At 33.7% G+C, this 17,841-nt stretch overlaps 1 protein-coding gene across 2 annotated transcripts in view; it reads right to left on the bottom strand.

Moving 5' to 3' along the window:
• Nucleotides 1–17,841, bottom strand: part of KLHL4 (kelch like family member 4) — a 150,267-nt gene that overhangs the window by 47,582 nt on the left and 84,844 nt on the right. For both annotated transcript variants that reach the window (XM_004064467.5, XM_063703172.1), the window contains exons 2-5: nucleotides 7,590–7,757; nucleotides 7,063–7,199; nucleotides 4,677–4,873; nucleotides 395–607 (exon numbers count right to left, since the gene is read on the bottom strand). In XM_004064467.5, coding sequence (XP_004064515.2) covers nucleotides 395–607; nucleotides 4,677–4,873; nucleotides 7,063–7,199; nucleotides 7,590–7,757 — 715 coding nt within the window. The remainder of the gene's footprint in view (nucleotides 1–394; nucleotides 608–4,676; nucleotides 4,874–7,062; nucleotides 7,200–7,589; nucleotides 7,758–17,841) is intronic.

The following is a 17,841-nucleotide window of genomic DNA, read 5'->3' as shown; positions in this document are numbered from 1 at the left end:
AAGATATTATTCAGTACCTGACTCCTTCCTAGACTCTCCTCTGGAAGGCTATTGTACTAATTATTAACATTTTGCCTAGAAAGTGTGCAGGAAAAAAAAAAAGGGTTAGCCTAGTCATTTTCCCAGCTTTTTACAAATATTATGTGGTGAAACTGAAACTAATGAGTATTCTGATGTTTATGGTTTAACGGTAGCTTTTTTTAGCCATGTTTTTTTCTGTCTTTTGTTAATGCCTCTAATTGATGGCTGAATATGTTCTTCTGTGAAACGAATATTGTACACTCAAATTACCAGGAATCTTCTGAAAAAATAAAATTAGGCAAATAAGAAATGGATTAGTGCCTAGTGGTAGTTCAGAACTATATTTTAAATTACCTAGGTAATTTTTCCATACCTGTGGTGGGAGTAATGGCAGTCTGATGTAAGAAAGCAGCATCCCCAGTTCTCCTTGCCTATTCTGCACATCATGCCCCACCCACTGCATTAGAGCATGAAAAATGGTCTCTTCATCAGGCACATTAATGTCATCACTGCACAGAAGTTTTGAAATTTCATTAGCTGGAAGCAGGAGGAATTCTTGGTTTTTTATTACCTCAATGAAGTGTTCCTAGAAAAGAAAGGTCATCTACTAAAACTTTGCACTTTAGAAATTTCTTAATGGAATAAGCATATCAAAGCATTTCATGTTCTTAAACTTCAGAAAATGCAAGAGACACAGATGTATCCACTTATAAAAAATAGGTGCTCCTGCTACCTGTGACATGGGTAACAGGGAGCCTTCTGGAGCTGAGAGGCCAAATGCTTCCACTGGGAATTATTTATAGAACATACAAGGTTAGCTTTAACTGCTTCACAGCCCACATAGGCAGAGTGTTGGAGCCAAAAGCGGCAGTTTTTGCTCCCAGCTGCTCTATGTGACAACAGCAGCTCATGACTTCAGAGCTGTCTAGTTGGTCTTCAGCCAAAAGCCATAAGAAAAAGGCTGAAACTTTTTAAGGTGGTGGCTGTCTTGAAAGCCTAGGAGAGTTAACTCTGGCTATGTATGTGAGGCAGAAACAAACTGAATTCCTTGGAGATAAGAAAAAAGAATGATGAAAAACTCTTTCCTTTTATGGAAAAGTATGATCTTCTATTGACCAAGAGAAAAGTACTCTTTTGCAGTTGGTAACAATCTATGGGTTCAGGACAATCTAAAAAGGATTCCTATGAAGTTTTTTCTTTAGGAAAGAGTGAGGATGTCTTTTAAATTTATATATTATCCCCGGCTAATATTTTCGTTTTTTTTTTTAGTAGAGTGAAGCTCCTTCTCAAAAAAAATAATAAATTTATATATCTCAATTCTTCTTTCATTGTGTTGTATTTTGTCAAATATACAATTTCAAACATCTGTGTTTCATTTTTTTAAATCAAAACACCATTATATTTTTTTCTAGTTTATAAATATTACATGTTCTTTCTTTGACAACAGAATGATCATTTTTAACATTTCTCATAGTGAAGATCTCAAGTTTTAAATGAAATGAAATATATTTCTAAAATGAAGATAAACATACCTACTTGGCAATTTATGTTGCACAATAAACAGATATTCCAGGAACAGTTTAAGCTAGTCTCCGAATAACTGGGGTCTCTAAATAAATCAAATCACCACCTCAGCTTTACTTTTAGTTGAGTCATTGTGGAAGTGAAACAATCAAATAAGAAAGTAATCCAGACAGCAATAATCAATGTTGATACACCCATCAGAAGGCTCTGATGCCGTAAGTTTCAAACTGGCCTATTTAGACAAATAACTCTTTGTGATTAAGACAAACAACTGAAAGAGAACTGCTGTTCTTACTGTAGCAGATGTCTCTGGGTGAAGACCCTCCCACTTATACAAATAATGGTGATAGTAGTGCAACTATTAATACATTACACTTGTACAACACTTCACACTTTACTGATTTCTTTCACAAGCATTAAGTCATCACCAGTGTGATCTTGTGAGAAAGTGGAATTAGTCTGATAAGAAAGCAGGTCATATGAGTTGTCTGATTCCCTATGGAGTAAGTGGCAAAGTCTGCATTCAAGCATAAGCCTCTGAAATCATGCTTACTGCATTTTGTTTGCTATTGCAACTGCTTTTCATAAGTGATATGATTTTTGTGAAAGAGTTTAGACAAATATAAAACTATAAAACTTAAGGTTATATAGTACCGATATTGTATATAAACTCTGAAACTGCATTAATATTATGGACACCTCAATATCTCCTCCTTTTTACCCACTCTCCGATTAAAAAACGAAGAGGAAAAACCTAGATTTTCTGATAGAATTTGTTATGACTTCAGAATTGCTTCCTAATGGGACTATTGAAAATTGCTGGGCAATATAGTAGATTAGTCTAAATAAAGAATAAGTGTAATTTTAAAGTATCTATATATTACATTGCAGTATCCAGTACTGTATAGAATTAATTAGTTTCACTTAAAGATTAATTTTAAATTGTTTTATTTTGGAATTATTTTGCTCCTAATTTCAAGGTAAACACTTTATTCTATGCAACTTCCAAGGGAGTCTTCTTTTGTGCCCTGGCTTAACTATTCATTTTATAAAAATCTACACTTATATTGTTGCAAACTTTACCAAATGACTATCACATATTTGGTAAATGCTTCATTGATGCAGACAACTATCTATATGATTTAAATGGTTAATTTTATGTATGAACTTGACTGGGTAACGAACGGGGTACCCAGACATTTGGCCAAATAGCATTCTGAGTGTGTCTGTGATGGTAGTTCTGGATGAGGCCCATTCACATTAGGGAAGGCAGTCTACCTTATTCAGTCTACCAATGCACATGATTACAATTGAATCCCTAAATTTTTTAGTATTATTCTTAGACATTAAAATTATTTGCATTATTAAACTATCAATCCAGTACTGCAAAAACATTATTATAGCAAGACCTTTATATATTTTACTGTATTTACAATAGATACTAACATAACTAAAGAAGAGAGATTAAGAGAGACAACAATATTACATTTTTATGCACATCCTGCTTCAACACTCCGTTTTGGTCACATAATAGGAAAAGGAAGACAAGTTCATTTTGAGCAACAAAAATAATTCAAACTTTTTTTCGGAATGTATTTTGCTTGCAAGTGTGTAATACTAAACAGGAAACTGCTAAAACTTAGTTCAAGAATTTAAGTAATTTAATAGGAAGTTTTCATGTTTATTTTTTGTGGTAGAATAAACCTTTGACCTTCATAACTGCTGTTCCTTTACATTATATGGCATCTGTATTTAGGACACAGGGACATAAATGGTGTAATTAAATGATATATTTTAAAATGTCAATCCATTACAATATGATTCTCCATATAATGGTATTGTTTTAGGAATATGTTTCAAACTTCAAATTTTGAGCAATGGACCTAGGGTGGGAAGTAGGAGGGAGAAAGATTTGATAAGAAGTTTTTAAACAATTGAAATTTTAGAAATTAAAAAATTACCTTCTGTATAAAACTCCAGAAAAATACTCTTTATATGCATCTCTATTCTAAAAAATGCTACTTTTATTTATGATTTCAATGTGTGCCTTTCTGTTGTTCACTTGTATGCAATTGCTTTTTGTTTTTTAATATTAAATAACTGAAGCAATTTCATTCTTTGAAATATTTATATTTTGATTGGGTTTCACAAAATGATCCATCTCTTGTGTCCTTCCCTTCTTCAGAGGTTAAAAAAGTTTATTTTTACTCTGCATCAGGGAAGTATTGGCATCTATTGTAAGGCTTTATTGAATATCCTCTGTCCATTTAATATGCTCTATCTTATCATATGCAACATTTAAATAATTACCACCTATGAACATTTGCATTAGATTTAATTGTTAATAGAATTGAAAGGGATTTTAAGTTAGTTGCATTAATGAATTGAGCTGTAAGTTATTTTTAACCAAAGTAAAATTTGTTACTAAGACATAAAGAAGTTCATTCAATAAAATTATCTGGGCTGGGCGCAGTGGCTCATGCCTGTAATCCCAGCACTTTGGGAGGCTGAGGCAGGTGGATCACAAGGTCAGGAGTTCGAGACCAGCCTGGCCAATATAGTGAAACCCCATGTCTACTAAAAATACAAAAAAAAGCAGGGCATGGTGGCGGGCGCCTGTAGTCCCAGCTACTCGGGATGCTGAGGCAGGAGAATCACTTAAACCCAGGAGGCGGAGGTTGCAGTGAGCTGAGATCGCGCCACTAATTTTGGTAGTTTTTAAGCTCTGACAATTATTGACCCATTAATATTAGCATTTTTCCTTACTGAATGACACCTCACTTTCTTTATAAATCATAATTCGTACAATTTTACAAACTAAAGCTCTAATTGTACAAAAACATCAGGGAATTAACATTTTCTTAATACTATAGATTCTATTTGAAATACGCAGTTGTACAATTTATTTTTTGGCAGTATTTTTATTTCCTCAAGTTTGGGGATTTAATTAAACATTTGTAATTCAAAAAAGGAAAAGCTTGCCTGAGTGCAGCTCAACCAGACAAATGTTTTTGTTGAATATATCATATGCGAAAGTCATCTACAAGTTATATAAGTTTATGTTGCTTATTAATTTTATTATAACATTAACATATTTTTACTACAAGTTCAGTTGAAGCAATTGATTTTACCATAGTGTATTTGTGTGCCACGTTCAGAAGTTCTGTACAGCCTTGGGCATCTCCAAATGATCGAATCCCTAAGCAGTTTGAAGGATGGAGCTGCTTTATGAGAAAATTGGAGCAAACATCAATGACCTGAGTCAGCTGCAGAAGACAAGCTGCAGCCAGCAAACTTTCAATGGTATCTTCTTTCAATTGCAGGACTCCTAGATGGTTTGAAAAAGCAAAGAATGATTATAAGTTCCATAAAGTAAAAACTACGTCAACTAGTTGAAATTTTTTTTTTTATTTTCCTCTCTAGTAGAGCTATGCTTTTCAGCAGATTTGGAGCACATTTTGAGGCTAATATACACAAGAGAGTCTGTCTGTAAACACTAATAAGATGGCTGAAATGAACCAGATTAGGTTATCAAAAATGACTGTAACAAATAAACAGTGAATAACACTATTGTAAAGAACAGCAACTTGTCACTTCTTTATCATCTTAGGCCTGCATTTAAATCTTATATTAATCATTTCACATTGTATATGTACATGAGAATATTACATTGTACACCTTAAACACATACAATTTTAATTTTTAAATCATACCTGTATAAAGTTGAAAAAACTGTTTCATTATGACTCGAAGAACATTATGTCGTATTGTATAAGAATCACACAATTGGCCATGCAAGTAACTGTCATTGTGAGGAGGTAAACATCTTGGTAAATAAAAAAAGCATTAAGCTTAATTGTCCGTTTATTTTGTAAGAAGAACACTGAACTTTTATGCCTTTTTTTTATATCTACATTAGCTGGTAAAGATGTATTTGCCCAAAATATTATCTCTAGAATTGACCCCTGGCACTGTCTCAAGAGGAAGAAAATGTTGCCAAGAGTCCACAAATGAAGAATTACTTATTTGCTTTGTTATAAAAAAAATCAGTCTCTTTTTGAAAATATCTGTAATGAATTTTGAAAAACAGAATCAGAAACAATTTAAGTTAGTCCGTTTATATTTATATGTCTGTATTATTTTTAGAACAAGTGTTATTGAATAGTTATTGCAAAAATTCTGCGATTTTTATGAGACATTCCTACTTTTTATTGTTTTAGCCAAGTTATAAAGAATGTTTCAAATGGCTGATATCAATTACAAACTATTCCCCTAAAGTTTTCCCTTCTAAAATACCTTAATATGGGGCTCATATAGTTGCATAACCATAAGGAAAAGGGTAATACATATTGTGAGGTCCTCTATACCTAGTTCAACCTGTAAAATATATTGTAAAGGGGTCCAGCCCATCAGCAGACTCTCTTGTATTGTTCTTGTTTTGATTTTGAAGGGAGAGCCCTGCCCATATCTCATGAGACCTAGAGAAGTATGAACTATTCTCCAATTCAGATATAAATATTCATCTGCTATAGACATTTAAATTTGGTCTGGATATTAGGAAGAATATTCATTCAGAGGAATAGTTATAAATGTCTTCGATACAGTAGGAAAGCATTGTATATTACAGTGTACAGTATTCAGTTACAAGCATGCTTAAGAAAGGCTGTTTGGAGCTGCTTCAAGTTTCACTTCATTAAAGAGTAAAAGGATAGTCAAGCAAGCTGGCTGAATTATCTTATCCTACGAATGCTTACTGGAAACAAAAAGATGTTTTCTAAAGATTAAAATGTATCAGGTAGAAGAAATAAAGTTCTTTCCATTTCACTCCTGATTTTAAAAAGCTTATTGAAATTTTAGAGCATACTGGAAATTATTTTACAGACAGTGCAAGCAAAAATGTTTGAAAATGACTCTGTTGGAGAAAGCCAGGAGGTAAGCTTTTAGTCTTAAGAAGAGCCTAAGTATACATAATCAAATAAAAATATTTTAATACTAAGAGACCCTGAGGATGAAATAATCATTCTGGAATAAAAGTCAAAATACTTTTTAGTCCCCAAATTCATTGTTACCTTTATTTACAGTTTGAATAGATATGAAAATTATTCTGAATGAACAGAATGACTAAATCTCTACTGTAGGATTGGAAGATCCCATTTCCAACTCTACTTTTTACAAACAAGAATGTGCCCACACCATTCCAGAATTGTTCTTGTATGTTTGTGTTAAATAGTTGTCTGCTCTCATGGTTAAGGTATTTTCTACATATTATATACCTCTTGTTCTTTTATATTATTGAGTTTATATCCTGACTATGCCTTTTTATTACTTTAGGAAATTTATTTAACTGATCTATTCTTTAGTTTCCTCACCTTTGTAGTTGTAGTAGCAGTGTTACTACTACTGAAGAATAGTAGTAGTAGTAGTAGTAGTAGTGGCAATAATAACTACTACTACTACTAATAATAATGTGTTATATAATGTAGGGTCATTTTGAGTTAATGTGTATTTAGCACTTACCTGTGTAAGCATACTGCACCAAGGAATTTAGTGCATTTGGATCTACTCCTTCCATCCTGACCTCTTCTTGTTTGGCTTCAAGCACATCATTAGTAAACATTGCAGCAAAATAATCAGACACTGCGCTGAGAACCAACCTGGAAATAGGAAATATTTGTAGGAATTTAAATGAGTCAATAATTTCACTGAAAAGCATGAAATGGATTCAGCAAGTTTGTAACACTAGTGAGTCTGTTTTCTCCATAAAATCTTTATAATTCAGTTAAATGTAGTGAAGTTAGAAAGGTCAAATACATAAACTGATCTTTTTTAGAGGGTGTGTTTGTGCTGTACTTCCCATCATCAGTCTTTTCAAAGTTTGGCTCTTCTAAATAATACACAGAGAAACAGATCATATAGGCGAAGACTTTTTCAATATAGGAAAATAATTATTTTTACAAATATTCCAGTTTACAATCCATGTACTTCTTATCTCTTATTTATAATTGCTCTACTCAAAACCATTCTATATACATAAAAATACTTACCTATGGGCTGGGATGCGGAGGTGTCCTGCAATCAGTAGCACATCACATAGTTGTTTCTCTTTCAAATAGTTCTCCATTTTACGAAGAGTTTGCTCTGCGTGGTTTATAACATGGAACTGCTCTTCAGATCTGGTGGCATTCATGTCTTCAGAGTGTTGTGTATCTAATCTGAAAAGGAAGTAAGGATGAGAATATGGTTCATCACATAATTTTGTAAAAAATTTAATTTTTCTCTAATGAGAGTACAAACATGTAGTGGAAATTTAGGCATACCAGCTTCTAAAGGAAATATGTTGGATTAAAGTAAAATTAAAATCTGTTTTCCGATCTTAGATATTTTACTATAATTACTACCTAACCTCTCATTAAAGTGAAGTGTGCTGGTTATTATTTATATCTGAAATGTAACCAGAACTATGTACAATTCACCAATAGGGCTAGTGCTGGTTGTTATATTCACAGACATAAAACCTACATTCTTCGATTTATATGGGTATTATAATTATGTCAATAGGCAGGAAACCCTTAGACTGGAGTCAAAATACTTTTAAAATTTTTGATTATGTCCTGAAGCTTCTCCCTGGAGTACTCATTACACATCAGAAATATTCCTCAAAGAATTTCAAGCCTAAGGGTTTCATAGCATTCTTTACACTATCAATCCCATTAAGAAACTGGACATAATTCCACCTTTTATTTCTTAATATTTAGGCAAATGTGATAGCTATTGAATTTACAATAATAAAAGCAAGCTACCTGTATTTTCAACATTACACAATGGTGGAATTTAAATCTCAACACAAGTACATACAGGCTTACAATCTGTAGGAGATGAACAATTGATTGATAAGATGAATGCACTTAATTATTTTGCTTATTACATTTCTTGCATCCAGGCATCATTTTCTAACCACCAGTTAGGATTAGTTTTAGATCTCCTCACTCCCGATTCAGTCTGTGTTTCTTTTAAGACAGTTGGTCCAAGGTGATATTACTTTCTCTGTCCAATTCAAATATATTACCACTCTTTAAATCTTCAGTCATAATATTGTACTGATAAGAAGGGATCATGGTATGAATAGCTCAAAAATTGCCTGCTACCTCCCTTCAGATGCACTCTTGTTGACTTGTTCTGGAAAAGAACAATTTCTTGGCACCGTAGACTGAAAAGCATTCAGGTTGCACTTAACTCACATTATCCTAATCTTTTCTCTTTTCTAGTAATGATTCAGTTCACATTAATTGAGTCAAACATTCAATGTCGAATTAGCTTAGCTCCCAAAGTGCTGGGATTACAGGCGTGAGCCACCGCACTCTGCCATGCTTACTGGATAATTTTATGTGAAGAAATGATGTATCCCTATTTATGAAATAAGTATTTTAATATACCACATGTGATTAGAGTGTAAAATATGCTGTTGTAAATCACGAAAATTATTATTTGAATTACAATATTATGCAGTCTTGTGTCACTCAACAACAGAGATACATCTGAGAAATGCATCATTAAGGGATTTGTTGTTGTGCATCATTATAGACCCAAAGCTACATGACCTAGCCTACCACTTAACTAGGCTATGTGGTTTATGGTATAGCCTATTGCTTCCAGTTTACAAACCTGTACAGCATGTTACTGTACTGAATAAAATGTAGGCAACTATAGCACAATAGTAAGTATTTTTTCATCTCAAATATACAAACATAGAAAGAGTACAGTAAAAATATAATATAAAAGATGAAAAATGGAATACCGGCATAGAACACTTACCATGAGATAACCTTTTAAAGACTGAAACTTGCTCTGGGGGTAAGTAAGTGAATGGTGAGTTAATGTGAAAGCCTAGCACATTTCTGTACATTACTGTGGAATGTATAAACACTGTACATCTAGGCTGCACTAAATTAATAAACAATACTTTTTATTTAATAATAAATTAATCATAGCTTTCTGTAACTTTTTTTACTTTACAAACTTTAATTTTTAAACATTTGACTTTTTAAATAACACTTAACCACACTGTACAGATGTAAAAAACTTTTTCTTATATCCTTATTCTAAAAGCTTTTTTCTATTTTTAATTTTTTTAGCTGTTAAACTCTATGCTAATTGTTACACAAACATATGCATTAACCTAGGCCTATACAAGGTCAAGATCATCAATATCACTGTCTTCTGCCTCCACTTCTTGTCCCAGTGGCAGGTTTCTAGGGGCAATAAGACGTGGAGCTTTCATCTCTGCCTTCTTCTGGAATGCCTCCTGAAGGACATGCCTGAGGTTGTTTTACAGTTAACTTTTTTTTTTAAGTAGAAGGAATACACTCTAAAATAGTGGTAAAAATAGTATAGTATGGTATAGTATAGTATAGTATAGTATAGTATAGTATAGTATAGTATGTACTTAAACCAGTAACATAGTCATTTATTATCATTATAAGGTATTATGTACTGTACCTAATTGTATGTGGTATACTTTTTTATATGACTGATAGTGCAGTAGGTTTGTTTACACCATTACTACAAACATGTGAGTAGTGCATTGTGAACAATGGTTGCATTGTCACCAGGTAATAGGAATTTTTCAGCTCCCATATAATCTTATGGGGCCATCATCATATAAGCGGTTTTTCATTGATCAAAATGTCATGATGCAGTGCATAACTGTACTTGAACCAATTCCATCATATCCCAGAGTATTTGTTCTGACCACTATGCTCTACCACCTCCAATCTTAAACACTAGTATAGAAACCAGACACTAAGATGTTAACACTTGAAAAATATATGAACGTTTTTACTTACCAAATACCCTTTTTAATATTTTTGTGGTTATTTCTATAGCCCTTGTAAAATATGCCATACATTAAGGAAATTGTCTTAAATCATTTGTGATATTTTCAGATTCATTAACAGTATTAATAAAAGCAATTTTTTAATTTAAATAGAATTTATATTCTCAGAAGCTTTTTTTCTTTTTTTAAAAAGAGACAGAATCTCGCTGTGTTGCCCAGGCTGGAGGGCAATGGCCTGATCTTGGCTCACTGCAACTTCTGCCTCCTGGGTTCAAGCGATTCTCATGCCTCAACCTCCCAAGTAGCTGGGACTGCGGACGTGCACCACCACACCTGGATAATCTTTGTATTTTTAGTAGAGACAGGGTTTCACCATGTTGGCCAGGCTGGTCTCGAACTCCTGGTATGAAGACATCCACTAGCCTCAACCTCCCAAAGTGCTGAAATTACAGGTGTGAGCCACTGCGCTCAGCCACAGAGGCTTGTTTTAATCACCTAATCCTTTTTCATTTACACTGCTCAAAATTAAAAAGAAAGTGAAGAAATTTCACAAATGCAGTTAAATGTCTTTCAGTTATGTGTTTTATTGGAACGGAATGTTTAAGAAACTCAGCAATGATTTTGATATTTTTCTACTATCATATATATTAATATGTAAATTTAAATAATTATATTTTGATAATTCTAAATGCAGAAATGTTCAGAAAATAACATACAGAATTATTGTCTATGTCAAATTAAGAAGACAGAAGAAAACTATACGTAAAATTTGGAGTCAGTAGAAAAAGTAAGCCATCAGATATTCTTCCTGATACCCAAATACTACCCAATATAGTTAATATTTAGACTCATTGTTTCTGCTGAATGTGTGTGTGTGTCCTGACTTTCAATAGAACTTTGCATTTAAACATCTCAGGAGATTTATTCATTCCACAGCTACTTATTGATTTCTTAGTGCCTGAACAGAACTATTTTAGGAAGTAAAGATATAGCGGTAAACACAACAAACTCTGATTCTCATGCACTTTGTCTCATGGGAGGGCTTAGAATGTAAACAAATAAGTATGTCAGGTAGTGATAAGGTCTACGAAGAGAAACAAAGCGAGGGAAGAGAGTCGAGGCTTTGGGATGGGGAGGCTGGTGGCATTTTATGTAGAGTGGTAATGGAAGGCATCTATGATAAGATTAATCAGCTGAGAAAACTGAGAAAGCAAGCCATGTAAATATCCTTGATATAGTTTTGACATTTGTCTCCTCCAAATACCATGTTGAAATGTGATCCCCAGTGGTGGTGGTGGGATCTAGTGGTAGGTGTTTGTGTCATGGAGGTGGATCCCTCATGAATGACATGATGTTGTCCTTGGAGTAATGTGTGAGTTCTCACTCTTTTAGTTTATGTGGGAGCTGGTTGTTTAAAAAGACTAGCACCCTTCAAGGACTTCATGTCTAAAACACCAAAAGCAATGGCAACAAAAGCCAAAATTGACAAATGGGATCTAATTAAACTAAAGAGCTTCTGCACAGCAAAAGAAACTACCATCAGAGTGAACAGGCAGCCTACAGAATGGGAGAAAATTTTTGCAATCTACTCATCTGACAAAGGGCTAATATTCAGAATCTACAATGAACTCAAACAAATTTACAAGAAAAAAAACAAAAAACCCCATCAACAAGTGGGCAAAGGATATGAACAGATACTTCTCAAAAGAAGACATTTATGCAGCCAACAGACACATGAAAAAATGTTCATCATCACTGGCCATCAGAGAAATGCAAATCAAAACCACAATGAGATACCACCTCACACCAGTTAGAATGGTGATCATTAAAAAGTCAGGGAACAACAGGTGCTGGAGAGGATGTGGAGAAATAGGAACACTTTTACACTGTTGGTGGGACTGTAAACTAGTTCAACCATTGTGGAAGTCAGTGTGGTGATTCCTCAAGGACCTAGAACTAGAAATATCATTTGACCCAGCCATCCCATTACTGGGTACATACCCAAAGGATTATAAATCATGCTGCCATAAAGACACATGCACACGTATGTTTATTGCAGCACTGTTCACAATAGCAAAGACTTGGAACCAACCCAAATGTCCAACAATGATAGACTGGATTAAGGAAATGTGGCACATATACACCATGGAATACTATGCAGCCATAAAAAGGATAAGTTCATGTCCTTTGGGACACGGATGAAGCTGGAAACCATCATTCTCAGCAAACTGTTGCAAGGACAAAAAACCAAGCACCACATGTTCTCACTCATAGGTGGGAATTGAACAATGAGAACACATGGACACAGGAAGGGGAACATCACACACCGGGGCCTGTTGTGGGGTGGGGGGAGCGGGGAGGGATAGCATTGGGAGATAATACCTAATGTAAATGATGAGTTAATGGGTACAGCACACCAGCATGGCACATGTATACATATGTAACAAACCTGCATGTTGTGCACATGTACCCTAAAACTTAAAGTATAATAAAAAAAAGTCATGGGTACACTAAAAAAAAAAAAAAAAAAGATACTAGTACCCTTCCTCTCGCTTGATCCCTTTCTTGCCATGTGACATGCATGTTCCCCTTTCAGCTTCTGCCATGAGTAAAAGCTGCCAAGGCCTCACTAGAAGGCTTGCAGATGCTGGTGTCCTGCTTGTACAGCCTGCAGAATCATGAACCAAATAAATCTCTTTTCTTTACCTCGGATCAGGTATTCCTTTATAGAAATGCAAAATGGACTGATAAAATCCTAGTAAAGGTATTTCCTGGGGAAAAAAAAGCCCTTCAGAAGGGAAACTGTGCAGTTCATCGTTCAAGGAACTGCAACAGTCCAGTGTGGCTAAAGCAGAACTAGTGAAAGGAAGAGAATGGTGAGGTCAGAGAGCTGGTGATACACCAGGTCATGCAGCGACACTGGGAATTCACATTTTGAACAGAAGTAGCATGATGTGATTTAAGTCTTTAAAATCTCCTGGCGTTTATGAGGCAAGGGTGGAAATGGGAAGAAGAATTACAAGTGTATTGTAGTAATCAAGATTATAGAAGTGGTGGTATTGATAGAAGTAGTTAGGAGTTGTTAAATTCTGAATAAATTTTAAAAGTAGAACCAAATAGATTTTATGATGGATTAGGTAAAGAATGGTAAAGAAATAAACCAAAGATGATTTCTAGGTTTGACATCAGCAACTGCCTAAATGGTAAAGATGGTTACCGAGATAGGGAAGGATAGGTGTAGTAATCATAAGTGTGTTAGGATATATCAAGTTGGTGATACCTATTATAATTCCAGGGAGATAATTGAGGAGAATGTTAGATTTGTGACTCTGGCATTAATGGGAACAACTGACATATAAGTGGGGCCATTGCCAACAATGACATTTAAGGCCATGGGACTAAATGATATCACCCCAAAGAATGCATGTTATTAGGAAAGGGGTTTGAGGTCATCTCTGGTGACTTCTACATTTAAAGATTATAAAAAGAATGAGGAGCAAGTTTTGGAAGTTGAGGATAAGAGATGAAGGTGAAGAAGAGCTGTTTATGAGAGTCAAAGGGTAAACTGACTAGGAAACTACATTAGGACTATGTAGCATTACAGGTCCAGTTGATTTTTGTGGTAATGTTTAAAATTAGACTATCAGTATAGTTCTTATTAGATACAGGCACAAAATACGTGGCAAGCTAAACTTAACCAAGGTTTTTGTTTTTCTAGAAAAGCACAAAGGAAGAAGAGAATCTAAGGGCATATGCAGGTATGTGATTCTGATTATGCTACATGGAGTGTAAGCTGGGTAAGTAGCGAACTGAGGACATTAGGTATGCGTGAAGGTTAGTGGGTTGGCAGACCCAATAGGGCTAAAATAATTTTGAAGGAATGAACTGAAAAGGTAGGAGGAAGTGACCAGAGACATGATTGCTTGAAATCAATGCTACGGAACATATGCCATTGTTGATAATGACAAGATGATGGAGTGTGGCCACAAGATTTGAGAGCTGCGCTAGGGTGAAACATGTTATTGCTGGAGGTGAAACAACTGAGAGGCCAGGCTACTCTAAGTTTCATCTACACAGATACTGAGATTGCCAGGAATAAAAAAGATGGCATAGATCAGAAAATATATATGATAGGCCAGAAACTAAACTTCTCAAGAAATGAAGAGGAATAATCCATAAATTGTATAAACAGGTTATTCATCTCTAGGATCTATAATATCCACAGAAGATTTAAGAAATGTTTTATGTAAGTCCTCAGATATGTCTTCAAAATATTGTCATTATTTGCCAACTAAGCCAATAGTGTTATTTCTTACTTTCAGAAGCATTTGTTTTCTAAACTTTTTATTTTTTGCTTTATATGTATTAGCTTGTATTTATTTCTTTATATCTCTGTGCAAATGTAAACTCTGTCCAAATGTAAACTCTTGAAAATAAAGAAAATAGTTTCTACATTTTTAGTATTAATAATGCTGATAAACAATTGACTTTCAAAAGACATTTGCTACATTAATCAAGACCTGGGTCTTTTATTGATGAAAGACTTTTTTTTAACGATTTAATTTTCTCACTCATTACTTGTCTGTCTAGAGTTTCTATTTATTCATAATTTAATCTCGATAGGGTGCATGTGTCTAGGAATTTATCCATTTTTTATGTTCTCAAATTTGTTGGCCTATACTTGTTTATAATACACTTTTATGAATTTTTTTGTATTTCTGTGATACTAGTTGTAATGTCTCCCTTTTCATCTCTGATTTTATTTCCATATTTTCTCTTTTCTTTAGCTAATGATTTTTGTTTAGTTTTTCAAATAACCAATTCTTAATTTCATTGATATTTTGAATGCTTTTAGTCTGTATTTTGTTTATTTCTAGTATTAGCTTCATTGTTTTTTTCTTCTACCAATTTTAGGCTGAGCTTGTTCACTGCTGAATTCTACCAAACATTTAAGTAACAACTAATACCAATCATCCTCAAACTAATCCAGAATATAGAAAACAAGAAAAACAAACTTTCAAATTCATTTCATATACCAGTATTACCCTGATTTCAAAACCAAACAAGAATACAACAACAAAAACTATAGGTTTCTTGAATATAGATGGAAAAATTTTCAACAATATACAAGCAAACCAAATTCAACAGTACGTTAAAGACATCATCTATTGTGATCAAGTGGGATTAATCCCAGGGATGCAAGGAGAGTTCGCCATATGCAAATTAATATATTTGATACACCGCATTAAGAAAACAAACAAGACCATATGATCATCTTAATAGACACAGAAAAAGCATTTAATAAGATTTAACAAGGCTTCATGATTAAAAAAAAACTCTCAACAAATTAGACATAGACTGTATGTACCTCAGTACAATAAAGGCCATATATTATGAACCCAAAGCTAACATGCAAACTAGTGAATTGGAAAAAACTAAAAGCTTTTTATCTAAGATTAGGAATAGGACATAGATGACCACTGTTACCACTTCCACATAGCACTGGAAGACCTAGCCAGACCAATTAGGCGAAAGAGAAAAATGAAAGGCATCAAATTGGAAAGGAGGAAGCCAAATTGTATCTATTTGCAGATGGCATTATCTTATATATATAGAAAACTCTAAAGACTACACAAAAATCTGTTAGAAGTAATAAATAAATAAAGTCATGGTATAAAAATTCAACGTAACAAAAATCAGTAGTGTATCTACATGCTAACAGCAAGCTATCTCAAAAATAAATCAAGAAAACAATTCAATTTAAATATATATAAAAATAAAATACCTAGAAATAACCTTAACAAATAAGAACTATAAGAGAGTAATAAAGAAAACAGAGACATGAAAAAATGGAAAGATATCCCATGTTAGCAGATTGAAAGAATTAATTTTCTCAAATGGCCATACTACCCAATGCAATCTACAGATTTAATGCAATACCAATGAAAATACAAATGACATTCCTCACAGGAATACAAAAACAAATCCTAAAATTCATATGGAACCACAAAATATCTTGAATAGCCAAAGGAATCCTGAGCGAAAAAAATGAGGTTGGAGCCATCATGCTACCTAACTTCAAAGTATATTACAAGACTATAGTAATCAACAAAGTATGGTATTGGTATTAAAACAGGCACAAGGAATAATGGAACAGAACAAAGAGCCCAGAAATAAATTCACACATCTAAGTCAAGTGATTTTCAATAAAAGTTTCAACAACACACACTGGGAAAAATTTCTTCAATAAATGGTGCTGGGAAAATTGGATATCCAGCTGCAGGAGAATGAGATTAGAATCCTGCCTCTCACCATATACAAAAATCAACTCAAAATAGATTAAAAACATGCATATAACACTCAAAAGTATTAAAATACTAGAAGAGAACATAGTGGAAATGCTCTGTGACATTGGGAGGGGCAAGGAGTGTTTAAATAAGACCTCAAAAGCACAGGCAACAAAAACTAAAAGAAACAAAATGAACTACATCAAACTGAAAAGTTTTTTTATAGCAAAGGAAACAATTAACCAAATGAAAAGATAACGTTCAAATTGTGAGAAAATATTTCCAAGCTATACAGCTGACAAGGGGTTAATATCTAGACTATATAGAGAATTTAAACAACTCACCATAAACCAAATAACCTGATTAAAAATGGTCAAAATACTTTAATAGTCATGTCACAAAAATGGACATATAAATGGCCAACTGGTATATAAAAATGCTTAATATCACTAATTATCAAGGAAACACTAATCAAAACCACGTTGAGATACTATCTCACGCCAGCTGGAATAACTGTTAAAAAAAAGAAGAAAAAAAAGAAAAAAAGAAAAGTCTTGGTGAGTTTGTTGAGAAAAGTGAACACACTGTTGGCATGATTATAAATTAGTACAGCTACTATGGAAAACAGCATGTAGATTCCTCAAAAAAATACAAATAGTACTACCATATGAATACCTATGTGACTGATAGATACCATAGGATCTTTCAATCCCACTACTGGGTATACATGCAAAGAAAATAACATCAGTATGTCAAAAAGATGTCTTCACTTCCTTCACTATTGCTGCACTAGTTAGAGCAGACAAGATATGGAATAAACTCAAGTGTCCAACAATTAATGAATAAATAAAAAATGTAGTATATATACACAATTAAATACTATTTAGCCATAAAAAGGATTAAAATCCTGCCGCTTATGAAACAAGGATCGACCTAGAGGACATTATGTTAAATAAAATGTTAGACACTGAAAGACAAATACCACATGATCTCACTAATATGTGGAATTAAGAAACAAAACAGTTGATATCATAGAAGCGGGGAGTGGAACAGTGGTTACTAGAGACTGGGAAGCAGTGGGGAAAGGGAGGGTGGAGAGAGGGTGGTTAAAAGGTACAATGTGACAGTTAGATTGGAGGAATGAATTCTGATATTTTATTGCACAGTAGAGTGAGT

The sequence above is a fragment of the Gorilla gorilla genome, chromosome X, assembly GCF_029281585.2.
Source record: "Gorilla gorilla gorilla isolate KB3781 chromosome X, NHGRI_mGorGor1-v2.1_pri, whole genome shotgun sequence".
Lineage (NCBI taxonomy): Eukaryota > Metazoa > Chordata > Mammalia > Primates > Hominidae > Gorilla > Gorilla gorilla.
Note: the sequence above shows the minus strand (reverse complement) of the source record. Positions and strands in the feature narration are given on the sequence as shown.